At 37.7% G+C, this 25,642-nt stretch overlaps 2 protein-coding genes across 8 annotated transcripts in view; one reads left to right on the top strand and one right to left on the bottom strand.

Annotated features, from left to right (window-relative positions):
• Positions 1 to 25,642, bottom strand: part of LOC132480575 (zinc finger protein 14 homolog) — a 219,344-nt gene that overhangs the window by 191,301 nt on the left and 2,401 nt on the right. Inside the window, exons 2-3 of one of the 4 annotated variants that reach the window (XM_060084873.1) lie at positions 23,569 to 23,656; positions 21,989 to 22,108 (exon numbers count right to left, since the gene is read on the bottom strand). In XM_060084873.1, the coding sequence (XP_059940856.1) occupies positions 21,989 to 22,056 (68 nt within the window). In that variant the 5' untranslated portion in view covers positions 22,057 to 22,108; positions 23,569 to 23,656. Of the gene's footprint in view, positions 1 to 7,813; positions 7,868 to 8,991; positions 9,418 to 21,988; positions 22,109 to 23,568; positions 23,657 to 25,642 lie in introns of those variants that run through there. The other 3 variants (XM_060084863.1, XM_060084865.1, XM_060084866.1) reach the window with 3 other exon arrangements.
• ZNF382 (zinc finger protein 382) overlaps positions 9,073 to 25,642 on the top strand; it is a 45,413-nt gene continuing 28,843 nt past the window's right edge. The window contains exon 1 of one of the 4 annotated variants that reach the window (XM_060084877.1): positions 9,073 to 9,394. The gene's annotated coding sequence lies outside the window, so the exon portion shown is untranslated. Of the gene's footprint in view, positions 9,395 to 9,538; positions 9,579 to 25,642 lie in introns of those variants that run through there. The other 3 variants (XM_060084878.1, XM_060084883.1, XM_060084880.1) reach the window with 3 other exon arrangements.

Genomic DNA, 25,642 nt, shown 5'->3' on the forward strand with positions numbered 1-25,642 from the left:
GTTGTTGAGTGTAAACTATTTCAGTTACTTTGGGCAACTATTTGACACAACCTACTAAAAAAAACATATATACTGTGACTTAGCAATTCCACTCTTGTGTATATGCCCAATAGAAATGAGTTTTTCCATCCAAAAAGTATGTAAAAGAATTATTTTAGCTGCATTTCTTTATACTGTCCTGAAACTGTTAACCACCCAAACATCCATCAACAGAAGTAGGGAAAAATTAACTGAGATACATTCCTATAGTGGAAGATTACTTAAGAATAAAACTGAACAAACAGCAGATGATTTTCATAAACATGAGGCTGAGCAAAAGAGGGCAGAAAAAAATGTACATAATGGGGACTTCCCTGGCTGTCCAGTAGTTAAGACTGTGCTTCCACTGCAGGGGACACAGGTTTGATCCCTAGTTGGGAAACTAAGATCCCACATGCCACACAGCACGGCAAAAAAAAAAAAAAAAAAAAACAAACATAATGTATGATTCCATTTATATGAACTTCCAAATTAGTTAAGACTTATCTATTGTAATAGTGAAAAGAATATTGGTTACCTTTGTTGGGGGTAAAGGCAAGTTGGTAATGACTGGAAGGAAAGAGAAGGGAGCATCCTGGAGTGTTGGAAATATGCTATATCTTAGCTGTGTAATGGTTTCATAGATATACATAAATGTTAAAAACAATCCAACTTTAGAATATGGTTTGTATAGTTTACATTAAGTTACGTCTCAGAAAAAAACCAAACCCACAAAGTGGCAGAGCTGAGTTTTGAACTCATATTCCTCTTACTACAAAGTCTCTTTAGTTCAGAATTTCTTCTTTATGGAGTGAAATCTGAGCATGGGTTGTAGTTCACTGGCAAGTTAGAAACAATCTATAACCTACCAAAATTTACTAAAGCATGAAAGTTATTAAATAAATCCATTCATGTTCATGGATATCTCATGGGTGCAGTAAACAATGAACTCAATGGATCTGGAGTACCCAAACCCTGCTCTTTCCAAAGAAAGGAATGGCCCTTGAACAGCTCCTGGGAGACAACCTCTGAGCCCTTACAATATCCTGCTTGATAAGAGCATATCTGGGCTATGCCAGACAGATAATTTATGCTATAAATGTGATTTATGGTAAACACCTATTTTTGTTGGCCAGGGGTCCTGGGATGCACTGTATCAATCTGACCTCTGAAGCAGCTAAGCCTAGTTACACAGTTGTTCCATAGCTGTGTGACTCACTTTCAATAAAGAGTCTGGACATCAAGGCTCAGGTGAGTTTCCCTGACCTACTTCACATGTGTTGTTACAAAATGGTGCTGGCAGAATTTAGTGCTGTCTATATGACTCCACTGGAAGCTCACATCTAGTTTCTCCTGGACTTTTCTCTTTGCTGATCTTAATCTCTATCCTTTGACTGTAATAAACCATGAACACAAGCATAACAGTTTTTCTGGATTTTGTGAGTCCTAGCAAATTGTCAATCTGAGGATGGTTTTGGTAAACCCTGACAAATCCATGGCTTTAGTGTAAGTTGGTAAAAACCTAACAGCCTTGGGTTTGTCTCCATGACATCTCTCCTCATCAACTTCAAATGCATGTCATCCAATTTCTTTAATGATCATTATCATACCCTACTATAGTTTTAGTCCTATTCACAGTTTATATTATGTGATCAGTTATAAACAAGTTAAGGGATAGCAACTATGTCTCTTTAATGCTAATATCCACACCAATAACATGAATAAAGTTGGCATATTACAGGCACTTAATAAATATTTAAACTTTTTGGAAATTTTTCCTTAAGTAACAGATAAAAAAGTAGACAAAATTCTATTACAATGATCTACATCAGCGTAGTTTATGATAATTCTAAATATCTATGGATAGACAACAGGTTAAAGTGTGGTGAGCTATATGTTAGCAATATCTATGCAGTATTTAACAATGATAATATTGATTCATATTAAATGTTGGGGAAAATTTTTTTGATGAATTACTCATCAAACAATCAGATTTTTAAAATAATTGGAGGTTGTGTACTATCATGATAAAGAACATAAAATCTATCATCCAAAATTCAGTTTGCAAATCTTATCTTTGGCTGTTACTGTGTAACCTTTTACTAAGTTACTTAACTGCCTTAATTTCCTCATCAGTAAAATGGAAATAACAATATGACCTACCTCAAAGTGTTGTTATCTGGATCAAATTAAATAAAAGACATAAAGCATTTCAGTGCCATATAAAAAGCACCTAATGATACCTAATAAAAGCTGTCTGCTAATTTATGAAATGGTAAAGAATATTTCACATCCCTTGTTTCATTATTTTTTTAAAATTCCCTCTATGCTTCACCTTTGTGCTACAGCGAAATTTGAGATTTTCAGGTCTGTTCTTTCCTATAATGTTAACTCATTTCAGAGTCCAGCCTTGAGATTACAGTTTTTCCTCAATAATATTTGTCACAAAGATTCTCAAAAATGAAAGGACATATCTCCTTGACCTCTACACAAAGCTGCAGACATATAACTAGAATCTATCTAATATGTGACAATTTGAGCATAAAAGGCTTAATCTTGTTCCTCTGTCCAACACAGAGTTACATGCATATTTATTTCTGTTTCTATAAAACTGTCCTTTCAAGTGTAATTTGTATAATGAGTTCTTGTATGATACCTGGATTTCCCAGATCATTCCTATGTCCTCTGAAAGAAACCACCACTTCTTAAAAAACCATGAATCTCTGATCAGCAGTCTTAATTCATGATTTGTTCTCCTGGTAATTGTTTATTTGATATCTATGTAATTCCCAAAGCTTTGAAAACTTAGATATGTCAAATCACATGGTGACCACTGGCACTTTCTACTTATTTCTACATGCCTAGAAGTGTGATAAAACTGTGACTTTGTCTCACTTATGTGGCAAATTTATGTAATTCTTTTTGCAGAAACAAAAGAAGAAATACATACCCAGGTTCAAAAATTCTCAACAAAATATTAGCAAACCGAATTCAACAATACATGAAAAGGATCATACACCATGACCAAGTGGGATTTATTCCATGGATGCGAGAATGGTTCACCATCCCCCAAACAATTAATGTGATACATCATATTAACAAAATGAGGGATAAAACACACATGATCATCTCAATAGATGCATAAAAAGCATCTGACAAAATTACACATCCATTTATGATAAAAATTCTCAGTAAACTGGATATAGAGAGAACATACCTCAGCATAATAAAGGTCATATATAACAAGTCCACAGCAAATATCATACTTAATGGTGAAAAGCTGAAAGCTTTTCCTCCAAGAACAGGAACAAGACAAGGATACCCACTCTTGCCACTTTTATTCAACACAGTATTAGAAGTCTTAGCCAGAGCAATTACATGTTAAAAAAAAAAAAAGAGAGAACAGAAAAAAGAAATAAAAGACATCTAAATGAGAAAAGAAGCAAAACTATCACTATTTGCAGATGTGATATTATATACAAGAAAAGCCTAATGATTCCACCAAAAAACTATTAGAAGTAATAAACAAATATAATAAAGTTGCAGGATACAAGATCAATATATAAAAAATCAGTTGTATTTCTATGGACTAATAATGAACACTCCAAAAGAAAAATTAAGAGAACAATCCCATTTACAAGTGCATCAAAAAGGATAAAATACCTAGGAATAAATTGAGCCAAGGAGGTGAAAGACCTGTACACCGAAAAATATAAGACACTGATGAAAGAAATTGAAGAAGACATAAATAAATGGAAAGGTATTCCATGTTCATGGATTGGAAGAATTAATGCTACCCCAAACAATCTACAGATTCAGGGTAATCCTTTTCAAAATTCGCATCCAATGGCATCTTTCAGAAAAATAGAAAAAACAATCCTAAAATTTGTATGGAATCACAAAAGGCCCCAAATAGCCAAAGAAATTTTGAGAAAGAAAAACAAAGCTGGAGGCATCATGCTTCCTGATTCCAAATTATATTACAAAGCTAAAGTAATCGAACCAATGTGGTATTGTTTTTTTTAAAAAACCACACACAGACAAAGGAACAGAATAGAGAGCCCAGAAATAAACCCAAGTACTTATGGTCAATTTATGACAGTGGAGCCAAGAATATACAATGTAGTAAGGACAGTCTCTTCAACAGATAGTGTTGGGAAAATGGACAGCCACATGCAAAAGCATGAAACTAGACCACTATTTTGCACCATACACAAAACTCAAAATGGATTAAAGACTTGAACATAAAACCTGAAAACATAAAACTCCTAGAAGATAATACAGTGGGTAAGCAACTTGACATCCGTCTTGGCAGTGATTTTTTTTTGGACTTAGCACAAAAAAGCAAAAGCAACAAAAGCAAAAAACAAAACAAAACAAACAAACAAGTGGGACTACATCAAACTAAAAAACCATCAGCAAAATGAAAAGGCAACCTTCTAATGGAGAAAATATTTGCAAATCATACTACTGATAAGGGGTTAATATCCAAAACATACAAAGAACTCATACAACTCAATAGCAAAAAAACAAACAATTCGATTTTAAAAATGGGCAGAGGGTTTGAATAGACATTTTTCCAAGGAAAACATAGATTTCTACCAGGTACATGAAAAGGTGCTCAACATCATTAATCATCAGGGAAATGCAAATCAAAACCACAACGAAACATCACCTCAACTGTTAGAATGGCTATCATCAAAAAGACAAGAGATAACAAATGCTGGTGAGGATGTGGAGAAAAAGAAATCCTTGTGCACTGTTCGTGGGAATGTAAATTGGTGCAGCCACTACGGAAAACAGAATGGAGATTCCTTTAAAAAATTAAAAACAGAAATACCATATGGTCCTGCAATTCCACTTCTGGGTATTTATCTTAAGGAAACTAAACCACTAACTCAGAAAGACTTATGTACCCCCATGTTCATGCAGCATTATTTACAATAGCAGGCATGGAAACTACCTAAGTGTCCACAGATGGATGAATGGGTAAAGAAAATGTCACACACACACACACACACACGGAATATTATTCAGCCACTAAAAAAAGAATGAAATCTTGCCATTTGTGACAACATGGATGAACCCTGAAGGCATTAGACTAAGTGAAATAAGTAAGAGCAAGACAAATACTGTATGATCTTACTTATATGTGGAATCTAAAAAACCAAAAACCAAAAGACAAACTCCTAGACACTGAAAACAGATAGATGGTTGCCAGAGATTGTGGGTAAGGGGTGGACAAAATGGGTGAAGGTGGTCAAAAGGTACAAACTTTTAGTTATAAAATAAATAAATCATGGGGATCAATGTCCACCACGATGACTATAGTTAATAATACTGTACTGTATATTTGAATGTTGCTAAGAGTGTATCTTAAAAGTTCTTATCACAAGGAAAAAAACAACTCATAATGATGTATAATGATGAATGTTAACTAGATTTATTGTGGTCTTTTTGCAATATACACAAATATCGAATCATTATATTATTCACTTGAAACTAATACAATGTTATATGTCGATTATATCTCCAAAAACAAAAACAAAACAACAAAAAAAAGCCCCACATACCTAGAGAGAAAAATTTTGGAAGAATGTACATTATGTTATTACAAGTGATTATTCTGGATGGTGGGACTATGAGTAATTATTGACTTTATACTTTACAAGTTCCTTAAAAACTGAATATTTTACAACAAACCTGCATTAATTCCATCATCAGAAATATATGAGAGCTATTTCTGCATAGCAGATTTAACAGAGTTGGAGGCAGGTTTTCCTTCTGTTTAATAACATTATGAACAAAAAGATCTTCAAAATGAGTGGGAACATGAAGGAAATTTGTGACTGAAATAAATAACTTCTACAAACTTGTGAACATCCTTTAGTTGTATCACACCAGTGCAGTAGGGTACATTCACTTTTCACGTACTTGAATTAACAAAATTCAAGATGGTAGCATTTTCAGACTAAATAAGAAAATGTGTGTAAAGAAGGCAGAAATGTGATTGGTACAGTGTACACGCTTAACATATGGCTTAATTTTTTAACTTCATTATTCAAAAACTAATATTTTAGATATATAAAATTGCTTACAAATGCAATCTTAGTAAAACAGATTCATATACAATACTGACAATTTGGAATGTTCTTTTTCCTATGTAAAAATACTGTATAATATTACGTATTAATCATTTTTCTTTTTGTGACTAACTCCATAGTTCCTCTTATCTGCATGGTATTATCATCACATTTACGTAATGTGATTAACTTGGTTTTTAAGATTATATACACTTATATAACCCCATGAAGTTACAGACATTCTGCAAACAAAACCAAACATACCAAAAAAAAAAAAAGTTAGGAACTATATAATAGAATAATTTTGAACATAATTTCAACAGATTTGTGGTCCTTTGTGAGCACCAAAATGGAATCAAATTGCCTTAGGTTAAGAATTTCTATTTTAGGACTTTGGCAAATCTGGCTGTTAAAAATTCCTTTTAAGTGCTCATCAAAATTAACTTTCTATTTTCATTACTCTTCATTTATAGAAATTTATGAGGAATATTTAGAATCCTCACATAATAACAACTATTTTTTTTCTTGAGGACTTATTAAGTACAAGGTACTCATTAAGTGGTCTAGGGCTATGCCCAGATTAATGTATCCAATTCTCATAAAATCCATAAGGCACTGATATGATTATTATGTACATTTTATAAAAAGAAATTATAAAACATAGACTAATAACTACTGACCTCCTTGAAATATGACTAGTGTGAACAAAGAAGTGAATTTTCAATTTAGTTTTAATTAAAATACAAAAGCAATATAAAATGTTTTTCAATTAAACACAATTTTATTGTTTTGGTGTGAATATATTTCACCTTAACCACTGAAAATTTAGCATCCAAATTGAGAAGTGCTATAACAATAAAATATGCACGAAATTTTGAAAACTTAGTATGAAGATATGAATGTAAAATACTTCAACTTATTTGTTATTATATGTTGAAATAATATTTTAGAGATATTGGTTCAAATAAGATGCATTATCAAAATTAATTTCAACTATTTCTTTCTACTTTTTAAAATGTGTTCAATAGAAATTGTAAAATTATCTAAGTGGCTTTCATTATATTTCCATTAGTATTGCTTTAGACTCAAATACCACTATACCACACTGCCTATCACAGTCTACACCAATATGTGGTCTGAAACAAAGTCTACTGCCAAATCTCAAACAAGACTTGGTTGTCACCACTCAAAACTCCCCATGGATTCTCTGGAAAAACTCCCTGCCCTTGTACACGCATACCTCTCTTCACGAAACTCCAATCATAAACCCACTCTTAAATGTCAAAGTCAACTTTGTCACTTACTGATTGAAATCAAACCACTTCCTATCTTGCTTTGTTTGGAAATCAAAGGTATCTGCTATGTTATTCTACCTAACCTTAACAAAGCATATTCTAAAACAAGCCCTTAATTTATCCTCCACGAGTTGTATTTCTGTGCTATCCTTTGGAAAGAAGAGCGTGTGCGGTAATTGAATGATTTACCCAGTGGGTATGGGAATATTAACTGGAAGGGAAAAGGGTATTTGGAAAGGCACTGGAAGAGAAGGGGACCCATCTCTATGGCCCTGTTATTAATTGGGAAGGGAAGTCCTATGAACCAGGAAAATTGATAAGTCACAATTAGGTAGGGAAATTTAAAAGAAGGAAAGCAAATATTCTATGCTCTGTAAAACAAAAATGTATGACAACAAAAAGCAAACACGAACTGACCTTGTATGGGCCATTAAGTTAGTAGCAATGCTCTCCACTTCAGAACTTGCAGAGCTACAGGACCAAGAAAAAGGGACTTGTGAGACTCAGGACCGGCTAAGAGTTGTGGTGAACACACTGTCCACCATCAGACATGACCCATCACCCACCACAAATACAAGCGGATGGAAGTACGAGTGAAACTAGAATGCTGATTTTTACCAGTATCAGAGAAAAAGGTAAGCATCACCTATGCCCAGAGCTGGAATCTAAGTTCACAGCAGTTTCTACAGGACACAGCTCAGGGAATGCTGTGGTTCTGAAAGGTGTAAATGGCCTCCATAATGCATCCAACGGAGTTTAACCCACGAAGGGATTCTACACCTGTGCCCTCCCCCTCATGTCTTCCCAGAAGCCTGTCTTGAAGGCAAGTGCAGGCCTAAATGCTAATGCAAGGATTCAGTATGTACTTTTCTATTGGAAACTTTCATTATAGGAGTGAAATTCATGACTTTCACTCTGATGGCCATCCCTCTACAGCTAGACCCAACTGGCTACATGGTGTGAGGACAGAAGAGAATCCAGGGAAACACATTCCAAGAAAAGATGGAACCTACAATTGGACCTGGATGGGCAACACTCACTTCACCAATGCCCCCTCTGTGTAAAGTACGAGGCTGGTTACTGGGGACATGGTGTTATAGCTTATACACACTCATAGTGTGTGTATAAATTTTACACACTCATAAATGAAAGAAACAAAACTCCAAACTTCAACAAGCTCATTGAAAACAAAATTTAAAAACTCCACTTCGTGCACACTTATAGTCAGTCACAACAGAGATGTTACAGGATCACTCGGTCACAGTGCCAGTCAGACACCCTCGTCGCCACGACCATGTTAACCATGGTCACACAGTAGGCTCCGCCCCCACTGACAGTCTCACCAACCCAATCAGATACCAGTCACGCCATCCCAGGGCCCCGTCACACGCACTCTAGCCCTCGCTCTCACGCACGCACAGGCGCAAACACTCAACAACGACGCCGTCACAAACAGTAGCACCCGCAACCATGGTCGTCCGCGGCTCATGCATACACGAGCTCCTGGCTCCACAAGCCCCATCCACACTCTGCCAGCTTGAGGCCTCCTCACCGCCAGCCCCTCCCGCAGCTTAACCTGGGTCACCTCAACTCACCAGGCGTAACCCAATAACGACCACGACACCGGAAGGTGAACCAAAGGTCGAAGTTCATTGGCGGCTCTGGGGCCTGTGGGAAACGTAGTCCAACACCGAAAAAGTCCAGACTTTCGAGCGGAGCGCGGAGCCCACCAGTTGCAGAGACACCCCCCTCCCCGCCCCGAGACTCCCGGGAATTCCAGGGCGCAATGATCGCACGCCTTTGGTGGAGGGGTTGCAGCTGGTTGTCCTTCAAGACGCCGAAGAGCCGGGTAATGGTCCTCTGAGAGCGAGGTGAGATCGCGGAAGGAAGGAGAGCCCAAGCCGAGGAAATAGTCGCAAACCTGGGCCGGGGAGAGCAGAAAAGGGAACCGGAAGTCGGGTGCGGGCCGAGGAGGCAAACGGAAGAATCCTGGCTCGGGTAGGGCTGGCTGAGAATTGGAAGCTCCGGGCCTAGGAGGGAAGAGGGAGTTGGGAACCCGGCAGAGGAGGGCCGGGGCGGGGATCGTGAACCTCTGCCGAGGGAGGCCGGGCTAAGAAGGGCTGAAGCCGTGCGGAGGGACTTCGGGCAGGAGAGAGCCCAGGCGAAAAGTTCACTCAGGCCTGTACGTGCGGGACCCCAGGTCCGTGATCGTGAACCAGAGGGTCAAGGTTTTTGTTGTTTTTGTCAGTTTTGCCCCTTGAGAAAGCCCCAACACCCACGGCACATAGCAGACGCGCAGTGAGTGTATGCACGCCCTTGGCGTGTTTAATATCATCACCGCCAGGAAGTTCCCTGGTGTCCTTTTCCTGTTAGTCTCACAGCAGAGACAGCCATGGTTCTGATACATGTTATCGTAGTTTAGCTTTGTCAGTTCTACAATTCCAATTGTCTCCTTTAGCTCGCCCTAGTATTGTAAGATTTATTAATGTTGTTTAGTTCATTCCTTTTGTTTCTGGACAGCATTCCATTGTGCAAATGTGCCACAATTTGTGTTTTCATTTTTCTCTCTATGAACATTTAGTGTATTTCCAGGTTTTATGTATTTTGATAACGCTGGCATGTTTCCATTTCTCCTGGGGAGATACCTAGTGGAAGAAAATGCTGATAATAGGTTAAGTTTCTATTTAACTTTCTAAGAAGCTGACAAACCTTGTAGGATGATTAGTTACGATTTCTCTTTTATACTGTATGTGACTGTGAAGTGGTTTCTGAGTTTGATTTGGTATTCTTCTATGGAATTAGGAGATGGGCTCAGTGGAGTTAGGAATATCACGTAGAGTCCATGGAATTGTGGTTTTGTGAAGTGGGTGAGATCATAGGAAACAAGGTGTCTGTACCAACTCTTATCATGATCTTGTGTGTTCATTATAATGTGACTGTGAAAGTGGATCACTACATAAGTGATATTAATGAATGACTGTGAAACCGTGTGTGTCTAGTTAGGTGTGTTTCATTTTGGTTCCGCTTGCAGAATTATGACTGTTTCTAATCAAGTAAAATAGCAGTATTATAAGATTATCCAAAGGAAATGAAAACAGGATATTAAAGAGATACCTGACTCCTTCCTATCTTCACTGCAGCAATATTCACAATAGCCAAGACATGGAAACAGCCTAAGTGTCCACTGACAGATGGATGGATAAAGAAAATGTGTGTGTTTACACCCACACACTCATTCACACACACACACACTCTGGAGTATTATTCGGCCTTAAAGAAGGAAATCCTGCCATTTGTGACAACACGGAAGGACACTGAGGGCATTATGCTAAGTGAAATAAGTCAGACAGAGAAAGGCAAATACTATGTTCTCACTGTATGTGGAATCTAAAAAAACCCAAACTCACTGAAATACAGAGTAGAATAATAGTGGTTGCCTGAGGGTGGGAGAAAGGGAGAGATGTTGGTCAAAGGTTATAAGATGAATAAGTTCTGGGGATCTAATGTACAGCATGGTGACTATTATTAATAATACTCTGTATTATATACTTGGAAGTTGTTAAGTGATTAGATCTTAAATGTTATCACCACACACAAAAAAGCATAACTATATGAGGTAACTAACCTTATCCTGGTGATCTTTTCCCAATATATACATGTATCAAATCATCACATTGTACACCTTAAACTTAAGTATGTTACTTTAAAAAAAAAAGAATTGGAAAGTAGGAGGTAAAATCAATTTCTAGATGACTGAATTGCATACTTGGAACACCATCTGAACTAATACTAATATGTTGAAATGACTAGGGTTCAATAAGTAGTTCACAAGAAAATACTTTTTTTACCTCTATGTACTACTTTTAACAGATTTGAGTGAGTTTTTTTTTTCCCTGTTCCTGGATGAAATTATGGGTGATTTAATAACTTTTTCAGTCACTCTAAGCTAAGGAAAAGTATCTGAAATACTTCGAATCACAAGGTCAGTCTCATAGCAATTAAATTAGTCATTTTCTAATAAAAATGTTTACTGTAAAAATCAATATTTAAACTTCATTTAAAGGAAAAATTTCTTCCTTCTGACTGAAACCTGTAGTGTGGAAAAGTACATAATCAGTTTCTTCTCTATTTCCCTAACCTGTATTACTGAATAGTTAATATTTAGCATGATGAATATTAATATTTAATAGTAACTGTTTACTATGTAAGTAGGCAGATTTAATCAAGTTGTTATGGAAACTCTAAGGTAAGTGCAGTTTCACATGGTTTCTTATGCCTCCCTTCTCTCTTCCTTGTTCATTTTTCTTAAAAAGAATCGAAAAGAGCAAAGGTCCTCTCTTGCAAATCTTAAAGCCATGACTCCAATTAGATGATGTTTCTTTTCTCCTTTCTGCAATAGTCTTTTCCCCTAGCATATATGAGCAGTTTCCCATTTTGAAACTTCCTGGAGATAGGATTCCCTTTCATGAAACTGGTCCACATTTCCTTTTATTCTCTCCAGATAAACCTGTACCTTATCCAGGATCTTCTAATTTTAACTAATGTTCACTTACTAATTGCATGTTTCGCTCAGCATCTCGTTTCTCATGCCCACAAATGGAAATACATTCTCTTGAATTAAACAAGCATATATTCCTTGAATGAACCTTTCTTGTCTAGACAGTGATTTGATGTCTAAGTATTGAGTGCTTAGGAGAGCCCATACAAGAAGAAGACTTTATTATGTCCACAGACCTTGGTTTTCTAGTGAGTAAAGATAGATGTAAAATCAATAGATTATAATATTAGTATATGGCAAGAAGGGAGGTCCCCGTGTTACACTGTGTCCTTCTTCCATCTCCAGCTCACCCTTGGATCATGTTTCTCCATCTCTCCCTTGTAGTTATATCCCAGGACTGCTTTGTCCCATTTACACGTCTCCATTCTGTAACAAGCACCAAAGGCATGGAAGTAATCTATGGTTGAAAGAGCAGATAGAAAAGCCTACTTTCTATACATAGTAAAGCACTGGAGAAGAGAGAGGTCAAGAGAAGCAGGTCCTTGGTGACAGGAGCCTAGGAATAGAGCAGGCCTTGAACCCCAGTAAAATTAGAAAAGCTGCCCTAAGCCTTCCCTTGGTCATTAATTCAATACTACCCACTCTTTTTTCTTCTCCATGCCTCCCTTACATTTTTTAAAAAGTGAGGAAATCATTCCATTTTTTTCTCTCCTCTAGGTAAGAGGCAAGAACAAAGTATAGTAGAAATTTTTAAATTATTTATTTATTTTTAAATTTTATTTTTTGTTTATTTATTTTTGGCTGCGTTGGGTCTTTGTTGCTGTGCACAGGCTTCCTCTAGTTGCAGTGAGTGGGGACTACTCTTAGTTGCGGTGCGCGGGCTTCTCATTGCAGTGGCTTCTCTTGTTGCAGAGCACGGGCTCTAGGTGCGCAGGCTTCAGTAGGTGTGGCACATGGGCTCAGCAGTTGTGGCTCGTGGGCTCTAGAGCACAGGCTCAGTAGTTGTGGTGCATGGGCTTTGTTGCTCCGTGGCATGTGGGATCTTCCTGGACCGGGGATCAAACCCATGTCCCCTGCATTGGCAGGTGGATTCTTAACCACTGTGCCACCAGGGAAGTCCCAGAAATTTTTTTAAAAGAGAGACATAACAACTAGATGTCTGTCCCTCCTCCCCCTACAAACACAGAGAAATGCCATCTAAACTATGACAGAATGTCTTAAAAATGGTCAAGTTCAAAAGAAAAGAAAAGGAAAAAGGAAAATTCTGCATCCAGAAACAAAGAGATGAATCACAACAGTAAATGTAAAGGTAACTGTGAGCTGACACCTCATAGAGATCTTTGATCCCATATATAATGCTTAAGAGTACTAACTGGGGTCTGGGGTTCTAGTTTCTACACAGGAACAGGGGGCACAGAGCGGGAACTAAGACCCTGCTTAGTCCTATAAAATATTTCTAGAAAAATACTACTCACTGGCCCAAAGAGATGAGGGAGCTTGCAATCTCTGAGACTTTTTTAGGGGATTGGGGGCAAAAAATACAAATACGGTATTACTCCACTTATGTGAAGTATCTAGAGTAGTCAGACATATAGAAACAGATAGCAGGATGGTGGTTGCCAGGGGCTGGGGAAGAGGAAATGGAGAGTTATTGTTTAATGGATACAGTTTCAGTTTTGCAAGATGAAAAGTTCTAGAGACTGGTTGCATAACAAATATGAATATACTTAACAGTATTGATCTCTACACTTTAAAATGGTTAAGATGGTAAATTGTATGTTATGTGTGTTTTACCACACTTTTAAAAAATGAATAAAGGCTGAAAGAAACTAGAAAAAGACAACCCAAAAAACGAAACCCAAAATGAGTAGAAGAAATAAAAATAGGCAGAAATCAATGAAGTAGAAAGCAGACAATAGAGAAAATGAATAAAACCAAAAGTTGTTTATTTGGAAAGAGTTTTAAAATTTATAAATCCATATTAAGAATAGTTAATAGGGCTTCCCATGTCAGAAATGAAAATGGAGATATCACTACAGATCCCACAGATGGCAAAAAATTAAGGGAATGTTACGAACAAGTTGATGCCAATAAATTAGACAACACAGATAAAATACTATTATTGCTTGAAAAGCACAACTTCCCAAAACTAACTCGAGAAAAAATAGAAAAACAGAATCTGTCCGTATCTATTAAAGAAATTTAATTTTTAATTAAAAAAAAATCCTACATGCAGAACCTGGTTGAATTCTACTGAAATGCTTACAACTCGGCAGGAAGTAAATGTAACAGCACTGCTTTAGAAATTCTTTTAACTCAGGGCACATGAGATTAAGTTGAAATAAACAACAACCTCTTCCTCCACTGACATGAGCTAAAAAACAAAAACTATAAATCAACAAGAAGGGACTTCCCTGGTGGTCCAGTGGTTGAGAATCTGCCTTCCAATGCAGAGAACACAGGTTTGATCCCTGGTCAGGGAACTAAGATCCCACATGCCTTGGGGAAACTAAACCTGCACGTGGCAACTAAGCCTGTGCGCCACAACAACTGAGCCTGCACACCACAACTACAGAGCCTGCGTGCCTCAACTACAGAGCCCCCACGCTCTGGATCCCACATGCCACAACTAGAGAGCCCACACGCCACAACTACTGAGCCTGCATGCTCTGGAGCCTGCACACCACAACGAAGAGAGCGCCCACCACAACAAAAGATCCCGTGTGCTGCAACTAAGACCCGACACATCCAAAATAAATAATTAAATAAAAAGGAAGGAAATTTTTTAAATCAAAAAATTAAAAAAAATAAATCAACAAGGAAAAAGCCATCACAGGAGAGTCAGCAGGTAAAGAAAGAAAGTTGGTGGTGGGTAGGGGAATTGGGTGAAGATGGTCAAAAGGCACAAACAAGTAAGTACTGGAGATATACAACAATGTGACTCTAGTTAACAATGCTGAATAGCATATATGAAAGTTGCTAATCCTAAAAATTCTCATCAGAAGGAAAAAAATTATTTTGTAACTATGTGAGGTGACAGGTATTAACTAAACTTACTGTGGTGATCATTTCACAATATATACATGTGTCAGGTGATCATACTGTGCACCTTAAGCTTATATGATGTTATATGTCAATTACGTCAGTGAAACTGGGTGGGGGGGAGAAAGTTGGTACCTACAAGAACTGCATATAATATGACAACATAAAAGAATATGAAATAATGTTTAAAATGGAAAAGTCAAGAAAAGCACAATACATAAAAAGAATCTGCAGATATTAAAAGAATAAAGAGAATTTCCAGAAATAAAAATCAAAGTAAAAAAAACAAAAACGTGAGAACTTAAAGAATTAACACTACTGAAAAGTAAATTATTAGACTTAAACATGTATCTGAGGGAATCACCTAGAAGGCAGCACAGAGATGAAATGTGAAATATAGAAGGGAAACTATAAGAGATATAGAAGAAAATGAAAAGGTTCAATACACATCTAATGTCATAAAAGGAGGGAAATAGAGAAAGGAGGGGAGGCATCAGAAAAGAAAATGGTTTAGAACTTTTCATAATTAAAGTCATGATTTCACGATCAGGAATCAAAATAAGTTGTAAGTGGAATAATGAAAGTAGATCTAATACCTAGACACATCCTGATACTGCAAAATAACAAATCTTCTGAAGGAAAGAAAAAGAAAGAAAACATGTTACCTAAAAGGAATGATGATTAGGCACATGAGATGTCAGAAGACAATGGAATAATACCTTCAAAATGATAAAGGAAAAATAGCAGTCAAGAATGGGGCAAAATAGGGGCTTCCCTGGTGGCGCAGTGGTTGAGTCTGCCTGCTGATGCAGGGGACACGGGTTCGTGCCCTGGTCCGGGAAGATCCCACGTGCCGCGGAGCGGCTGGGCCCATGAGCCATGGCTGCTGAGCCTGCGCGTCTGGAGCCTGTGCTCCACAACGGGAGAGGCCACAACAGTGAGAGGCCCGCGTACTGAAAAAAAAAAAAAGAGAGAATGGGGCAAAATAAAGACATTTTAAGGCAAAGAATGGGGATTCTTTCATAGACTCACTGGAAAATTTCTAGAACATACACATTAGCAAGAAGTAAATTGATCCCAGAAAGACAGAATGAGATAAAATTGGTTGGGAAGTCTAAGTAAGTGTATACTAAGGAATAATGATTAAGTAATGACGTTTCAAAACAGAATATTAAAAAGCACTAACAATAGAAAGAATAGACTTAAAGCATTCTAAAATCTTCAAGGTGTCCTCTCCCAGTGAAATCATGGACGATGCTAACTTTTTCAGCAACAGTGTGTGGCTAAGCATGGAGTACTGCCAATCAGGGAAGCTCACCTGAGCCTTGGTGTCCAGAGTTTCTACTGGGGCTCAGTCATATAGACATGGTTAACTGCCTGCATGGCTGACCTTAGTTTCCAGCTCCCTCCAGAGTTTGCACTAATACTGCATGACTCAAAACTCCAACCTAAATCACATTATTAGACTCTTCGGTTTTTACCCTCAGGTAAACAAAGACACTATCAAGCAGGACATTCCAAGGGTTTAGTGATCACCTCCCAGGAGCCAAAGGCAAAAGCAAGACCTCTCTTTGTGTAAGGTTAATTCTTTACTACATAAGAATAAACACAGAAAATATTACAATAAATAAACTAATAGTATATGTTAGGAAAACTCAGAAACAAATTCAAGAATAAATTACAAATGAAAGTTTACCAGAAATGAAGACAAACAAGCAATAAAGAAAAACAACAGAACCACAGATTATATCTTAAGACAAATAAAATTTTTAAAAATACAAATTTTCAAAGTAAAGAATATATAAGCAGCCAGGGGCTCAATAGTCTACCATAAGAGTTTTCAGTTCTGGGATAAGGAGATTGATTCACTTGGTGTTTATGCCTGCCCCAAGAGTGGTGGGTCTTAGTATCAGGGCTTGCTTGCCCACAGCCTCTATGAGATTTTTTTTCCAAAGAAAAAAATTCAAAATGAAGGTATAAAAAGGGAAAGAGTTCACATATCTTCTGTCATAGAGTGGTGGAAAATGGAGCCCATGAAGGAGCTCAATCTTCTTTTTTTTTTTTTTTTTTTTTTTCCGGTATGCGGGCCTCTCACTGCTGTGGCCTCTCCCGTTGCGGAGCACAGGCTCCGCGGCCATGACTCAGGCTCAGTGGCCCCGCCGCTCCGCGGCATGTGGAATCTTCCCGGGCCGGGGCGCGAACCTGTGTCCTCTGCATCGGCAAGCAGACGCTCACCCACTGTGCCACCAGGGAAGCCCTTAGCTCAATCTTCTTGACCACAACTGAGAGACCCTGAGAGAATCAGGGTCTAGGCCCATGTGTTGTCATGTACAGAGAAACTAAGGCAGAGTTTGTGGTCTGCATGGATGACAGCCTGGATACACGCAGAGTAACTGGGTAATAACTAAATATACTGAAGATATATGGAACCATGATTCTCATAGTCAGAGAAGATAGGTACAAACGTGTAAAGGAAGAGGTCTGAAATAAACCTTGTTAAATTGGATTGGAATTAGAGGCGTCAGTGTCCACTACACAATTTAAAAAAGTGTTTAAATCTTAACAAGGCAGAATTCTATATTCAGAGAAAACATATTCAAGAATGAACAAAGGGACTCCCCTGGTGGCGCAGTGGTTGAGAATCTGCCTGCTAATGCAGCGGACACGGGTTCGAGCCCTGGTCTGGGAGGATCCCACATGCCGCGGAGCAACTAGGCCCGTGAGCCGCAACTACTGAGCCTGCGTGTCTGGAGCCTGTGCTCCGCAACAAGAGAGGCTGCGATAGTGAGAGGCCCGCGCACCGCGATGAAGAGTGGCCCCCGCTTGCCACAACCAGAGAAAGACCTCGCACAGAAACGAAGACCCAACACGGCCGGCCAGCCATACATACATACATACATAAAATTTTAAAATGCACAGTATTCCAAATCATTAAAAAAAAGAATGAATGAAAAATAAAGATACTTTTAGATAAGAGAAAACTAACAATTTGTTACCAACAGACCTGCATTACAAGAAATGCTAAAAGGAAGCTCTTCAGGCTAAAACACAATGCTACCAGTGGGGAAATGGGATCTTCAGGAACAAAGGAAGAGAGCATAAATGGTAACTCTCTGGATAAATGTAATAACTCTTTTATTTTAACTTCTTTAAACTACATATAAGTATTCAAGGTAAAAATTATAGTGTGTTGTGTTTATATAGATACAGTTTGTATACCTAGTAGAGTGGCTATACTGTTTTCAGATAAACTACACCAGTGATAAAGAAGGACATTTCATGATAGAAGAGTCCATACATTAGGAAGAATTATTATCATATATGTGTACACACCTAAAAATACAACATCAAACAACACTGCACTTGCATGACCCTAAGAATGAGCGCCTCCTTAAATTTTGCACCCCAGGTGCTTTACTCAATTCAGCATTACCGTAGTCCTGGCCCTGATTTTAATATCTCTCAGCAATTGAAAAAAATACAAGACAAAAAAAATTGTGAAGACGTAAATGATATGAACTATCAACCAACTTGGACAAATTAATATTTGTACAATAATTCACCCAACATCCATCGAATACATATTCCTTTCAAGTGCACACAGCATATTCACCAATATAGACTATATATTGGGCCATACAAAAAGTGTCAATGAATTTCAAAGGATCAGAATCATACACAGTGTATTCTCTGAGCAAATAGGACTAGACTGAAAATCAATAACAATGAAGTAGCTAGAAAACACACAAATGTTTGGAAATTAAGCAACACACTTCTATATGATCTGTGGGTTAAAGAGGAAATCAAAATGGAAATAAGAAAATATTTTGAACTGACTGATAAAAATACAATATATAAAAACTTGTGGAATGGAGTTAAAGTAGGGAATTTCTGGCTTTAAATGTTATATTAGAAGAGAAGAAGGGTCTAAAATCAGTAACCAGAGGTTCCACTTTAAGAAGCTAGAAAAAGAAAGACAAAGTAAACCCTCAATACCTAGAAGGTAAAAGAGAAGAAATAAACTAAATAGAAAATAAACATACAATTAGCCAAACCAAAAGTAATTTCTTTGGAAAGAGCAACAAATTTGATTAAACCTTACCTAGAATTGTTAAAAATAAAAAACTGCAAAGACAAGTCACCAATATCAGGAATGAAAGAGAACTTATCACTAAGGAACATATAAATAGTAGAAGTCTAACAATGGAATTATTATGAACCACTTCATTGCAACAAATTTGACAACTCAGATGAAATGGACAAAATTACTGAAAAATATAACAGTATAAGACAGATACAAGATGAAATAGAATATCTGAATAGCCCAATACCTATTAAAGAAAATGAATTTGTTATCATAAAGAAAACTCCAGGCCTAGCTAATTTTACTAGAGGATGCTACCAGACATTCAAGAAATAATACCAATCTCATACAAACTTTTCTAGAAGAGGAGGAAATAGTTCACATCTTATTTTATGAGGCCAGTACTACACTAATACCAAAACTTGAGAGAAAATGACATACTAAAGCTTTGTGCAAAATTTCTTAAGAAAGTGTTAGCAAATTGGGTAGGAAAAACACATTCCTCCTGTGTTTCTCCTTTAGTCTTACACTGCTATCCCACTTTACTTCTGGTACCAAAAGTATGGGGTTTTTTTAACATCAGCTGAGTGTCCTAAAATTTAACTCAATTCTGATGCCATCTACCTAGAGGTAGCATCAGATCACACAGGTTAAGGGCACAGTCCCAAAAGACTGTCTTCCCTACTCCCCCACCCCATTTCAGATGCCAATCAAAAGCCCCAGGTTGTCACCTGTACTTTTGACCAACTGGCTATAAATTGGGGTTCTTCATTGGGTATGAGCATTTCCTAGAACTCACAGAACTCAGAAACACTTATGTTTGCCAGTTTGTTATATAACAAAATATATCATAAAAGATACAGACAAACAGCCAGATGAGGGGGTACATAGAAGGAGGTCTGGAAGAGTCCCAAGCCAAGGAGCTTTTGTCCCCGTGTTGGGCCACACCACCCTCCCAGTATGTGACTGTGTTCACTGACCTGGAAACTCTCAGAATCCCATACTTTGGGGATTTTTATGGAGGCTTTATCATGTAGGCATAATCAATCATTAGTTTAATCTCCAGCTCCTCTCCCCTACCCATGATGGGTGGGGCTGAAAATTCCAAGCTTCTAATCATGGCTTGATATTTCTGGTGACCAGCTACCATCCAGGGGCCCACCAAGAGTTACCTTCTCAGAACAAAAGACACTCTCCTATTACCTAGGAAATTCCAAGGGATTTAGGAACTCTGTCAGGAACCAGCGTCAAAGACCAAATATTAGGACAAAAGATGCTCCTAGTACTCTTATGACTTAGGCAAATACAAGGGTTTTAGGAGTTCTATACTAGGACCTGGGGGCAGAGATCAACATATTTTTCTATTATTTCACACAAATTTAATATGGAAATATATATAAGGAAATACAACATGACCCACCTATACAAGATTGAGTTAACAATCAAAAATCAATTTAATTCATATTAGTTGAATAAAGGAGTAAAGACATATTGCTTCAGTAGATTCAGAAAAAGTATCTTACAAAATATAATATCCTTTCATGATAAAAACTTGCAGCAAGCTAGGACTAGAGAACTTGCCAAATTTGATAGAGCATCTATACAAAACCTCCACCTATGTGTAATGATGAAATATTAAACATTATCCTCCTATGACCAAAAAATGGCAACCATGTCTACTTTCACTACTTCTGTTGTATTGGAAGTCCTAGCAATTACATTAAGGCAATAAAAATGAATGAAGATATAAACACTGGCAAAGAAGAAGAAAACCCTATCTGTAGATGGCAATTGTTTGTTTACAAAATACTAAAGAATCTGTAAAGCAAGAACTAGCACAAGTAAATTAGAAAAGTTGCTGGATACAAAGTTATTATATAATAATTAACTAATTTTATATAGTAACAGCAAACAATTGAAAAGTGAAAAAAATTTTTTAAAGGCCTAACAGATGTAATTAAAGTTCCCTGCCTGATCAGCCCTTACTTAGCTGAGCTCTCTGTCTTCTTGACAACCCTCCCAGCTTCTTCCCTTGCTCGAATATGGTGGTCACACTGCCCATAAGAAATAAATATGAAATAATGTATAAAAATATTTATAAGAATTAAAACCAATTCTATAAAACACTTTGAGAATTAAATTTCTAATGACCTGTAAGCAAAAATAATATTGGTGAAGACTTCAGAGAAGGGTAGAGGGATTGAGAGAACAGTCACCTTAGGGTGATGAAAGAATCACAAAGAATAGAGAGATGAGAGGTAAGAAAGGTCTTATTTAAACCTATACTGGCTCTCTGTATTAAAAGGCAATATAGTATAACAGTTAATTCAATGAGAACTGTGTTGGCTATGATTACTATATTTTTGTTTGTTATTTGCTAAGAGGAAAAATGGAGATTTCTGAAACATTCACAGGTTCTTTCTAGAATGCTAAACAAATGCTGATAAATGCAAAGTTCATGGATTGTCATTTTCAATGACAATGTAGGTCAAATAAAAAAAATTTGTTACAAGAAATGAATGTGTTCACTTCACTATTTAAAATATTTTTTGACTCAATCCATCACCATGTAAATTGTAGAGATTACTTTGAAAATCAGTACAAATCAGGATTTTTTTTTGTCTGTTCTAAAGGTGGGTCAGAAAATAATGTACAGCATCTTTACCAATTCTGAGTTCAAACACAATATAACACCTGGTTTCTTTGTCAACAGATATGTCTTAAGTGTCCCACAAATCACATCTAGCTCCCTGGGTATCAAAGAAGGTAGAAATTATATGAAGGGACTGAGAAAAGTATGACTATCATGAAGAATGAATGTCATGAAGAATGGTGAGGTGTCATCTGCAACACAACAAAGCTTAACCCATGCCTTTGAAAACGGGGTGAAAAAAATCACCTAGTTTCTTAAAAGATAGCCTTGATATTCCAGAGAGAATATTTAAATTATTTGAGGCAGACAGCTTACCCAGTGAGACTAAGTTGCTGTTTTCTATCATCACATTCCAGTACAATTCCCTCAGAGCAGAGCCCCATTCCACTCCTCCTGAGTGAACTCTAGGGCCACTTTCCTGAATGTTACCCATTCCTAAAAGCACAAACCCAAGCATTACTGGTGAAATTCAAGAAATGTTTTCAAAATAGAAAGAGAGTAAATAAAGGTTTGAAATCCAAGAAGGGGGCTATATAGCAAGCAAATAGGCTGTGGCTGGAAGTCTATGGTAAGAGAAGTTAAGGAAATCAGTGTTTCAGAAACAGATTATACACATATTTTTAAGTAATCTAGTTGATTTAGTTCATGCCTATTATGTGGTTCCTCAGTTATAAAAACATGTCTAGAAACATGGCTAGAAATGAATAAAAGAATCACAATTTACCAATTAACTGAAATAGTGAATATGAGCATACTGCATGCCATATGCTTACCTCATAAGTTATTAATAAATGTTAATTTTTACATCCTCTTTTTCCATTACAGACTAAGAAAATATAATTCATGGAATTTCTTTTCCAACATAATATTAAATCTCCATATAGATAGATAGAGGGATAATAGTTTGCATAAAATTAAAGAATTTCTTCAAGCTTCAGGTTCATTATGTTATATACCATTTTTTTTCTAGTTGTCATTTTTTTAATGGTTTCATATTTCACACTAAATTGTTCTCTAACTTGTTTCGGTTTGGGTGTAAGACCATTATTTTAAAATATGTAATAAGCACTAAACTTTCTTATGCCAAAGTATTTAGTAAATTTTTTAACAGCTACAGTTAATCTAGTAGATATATCACTCTTAATTATTCTTTTATACTACCAAGTTTAGGGTGAGGAAAAAAATCTCTAACATCTTTTCTACTGATGGGAGTCTGTAGTTATCTACTTCTTTTAAATCTAGCTGAGCCACCATTCCTCACTGAATACTTTCCTTGATCCTGAGTTAGTGGATATAAAACACATAATGGTCCATAATCACATAGAAAATCATCTTAAACCAGCACAAACTTTTCAAGTACACAATAAATCTTCCTCCTGATAATCATCTTTCCATGACTGATTCCCAAGGTAGATCCCTGATCTCTCTGTATGCAAGTCCCAATTTTACTCCTACCCAATCCTAAAAGCCTCATAAAACATGTAATCTCAACACATACCAACACTGGAGCCAATCAACTGCCAATCGTATATTTTCCTAGAAAATGCAAAGAATTTCTAAGTTTTTCCATGAGTAATCAAATGGGACCAACTTCTCTTAATCATCTCTCCACCATTCTTTGGATGGTGAAATACCTCCTCCTCAAGCAATTTAATTTTACTCCGTAACTCTTCTTGAAATAAGGCTGAACTTATAGGAGATGCTACACATTAATGGAAGAACAGGGAGACCCATCAGGAGGACCCTGGGCTGGTTGGCATCATACTTCACTCGTATGGGAGGAACTGGGGACAGCTTCTTAGAGATCTGTTACACAGGACATTTCTAAATAAAGAAATGTTCACATGATCTAATATATAACTATGTTGAAGAACTAGAGAGAAGCAGAAACTTACCAAAGCCATGGTTTAAAATGGTTGAGAACTTGTCAGTACTCTTCAGGGTTTCCCTCCTGGAGAAGCACAGAGACTACAGAGGTGAGAACTAGGAAAAGAAAAGTTGGTCTGACACCATATGTACTTCTCAGCTCCCCAAATGCTACACATTACTATGTGCTTTTTTCTTTTGTCTTCCTGCCTGTAAACAGTACCTTATCAACATACATAGAAAATAACAGGTAAGATGGGTTCTGGACAAATCTAAACAGTCCACACACAAAGAATCCAGTAAACAAGCACAGATACCAAGCAGAGGTCCTCCTGTCTGAAAGTAGGATCCAGACACTTCAGCAGGAGGGTTCTGGCTCGTCCTCCACTCTGCTAATACTGGCCTGGGCCTGAGATTGGGCACATCTCGAGCAGATACTCCTCCCGCTATTCTACTTTGCAGGGCTGCAAAGGGAAGACACCATCCACACCTAAACCTCATCTTTGGCCTCAGGGATTGGCACATAGTGTAAATTCCAATAAGGCACACATACTGTAAATTCCAGTAAGGCCCACAATATTTCAGGTCCTGAATGTTCTTCCAGAATTTTGCCATTCACCTACTTCATCAAGAAGTGGGGTTTAGGGGCTTCCCTGGTGGCGTGGTGGTTAAGAATCTGCCTGCCAATGCAGTGGACATGGGTTTGAGCCCTGGTCCAGGAAGATCCCACATGCCGTGGAGCAACTAAGCCCGTGCACTACAATTACTGAGCCTGCGCTCTAGAGCCCATGAGCCACAACTACTGAACCCCGGGCACCCTAGAGCCCGTGCTCCACAAGAGAAGCCACCGCAATGAGAAGCCCGCGCACCGCAACAAAGAGTAGCCCCCACTCACTGCAACTAGAGAAAGACCGCACACAGCAATGAAGACCCAACGCACCCAAAAATAAATTTTTTTTAAAGTGGAGTTTATTTCCCTTCCTTTGAAACAGAACAGGCCTTTGTGATTCTCTTGATGAATAGAGTGCAGTGGAAATGACACTGTCTATTTTCCATGGCTAGATTAGGAAAGAAAATAGAGCTTCCTACTAACTCACTGTCAAGACGCTCACCCTGAAACCCAACCATTTTGAGGAATCCAAGCAGCTACATAAGAAGGCCACAGCTAGATATTCCAACCACAGTCCAGCTGAGGTTCCAGCAGACTGCCAGCATCAACCACCAAATACGTGAGCAAGCCTTCCGATGATTCCAGCCCCCAATCTTAAAACCACCCCAGCTGAAGCCAAGTAGAGCAGAGACTAGATGTCTCTACAAAGTTCTGCCCAATGAACAAATTAATGATTAAAACAAATTCTATCATTGTTCTAAGCCACAATTTTGGGATGGTTTTTTATGTAGAAACTGGGAATGCCTGATCACCCCACACACAAAAACAGAAAACAGTGCCATTGCAAAACAGCATTGGCCCACATGGAGTCCTACCCCCAAGCCAACTTTTTTTGCGGTACACGGGCCTCTCACTGTTGTGGCCTCTCCCGTTAAGGAGCACAGGCTCCGGACGCGCAGGCTCAGCGGCCATGGCTCACGGGCCCAGCTGCTCCACGGCATGTGGGATCTTCCCGGCCCGGGGCATGAACCCGTGTTCCCTGCATCGGCAGGCAGACTCTCAACCACTGCGCCACCAGGGAAGCCCCCTAATAATATTTTTAAAGGTCTCCAAAACAGAAGACCGTTTTTACTGAAGACTGTTACTGAAAACAATCAAAGCTTCTCCTACCTTGCCATTTTCCTACTCATGTCTTTGAAGAAAATCTGAAGTATCTAATGTGTAATTCTACCTAAGCATTAACAAATCACCATGTAAAGGAGGACTGTTTCTGTGTCATGGGACTGCTTAGACAAAAACAGCACAAGGGGAAAATGTTGCCAAGTGGTTATACAAAAATTAACTGTAGGAAGGGCATTTGATAAGGAACTGGGAAAGAAGGGGATCCATCCTCATGGTACTATCATTAACTGGGAATAGAAGGCTTGGCCAGGTAAATGGATTAGTCACTGTTTGGCAGGGCATTTAAGATAAAGTTATTCTATATCCTGAGA

The sequence above is a fragment of the Mesoplodon densirostris genome, chromosome 19, assembly GCF_025265405.1.
Source record: "Mesoplodon densirostris isolate mMesDen1 chromosome 19, mMesDen1 primary haplotype, whole genome shotgun sequence".
NCBI classification, from domain to species: domain Eukaryota; kingdom Metazoa; phylum Chordata; class Mammalia; order Artiodactyla; family Ziphiidae; genus Mesoplodon; species Mesoplodon densirostris.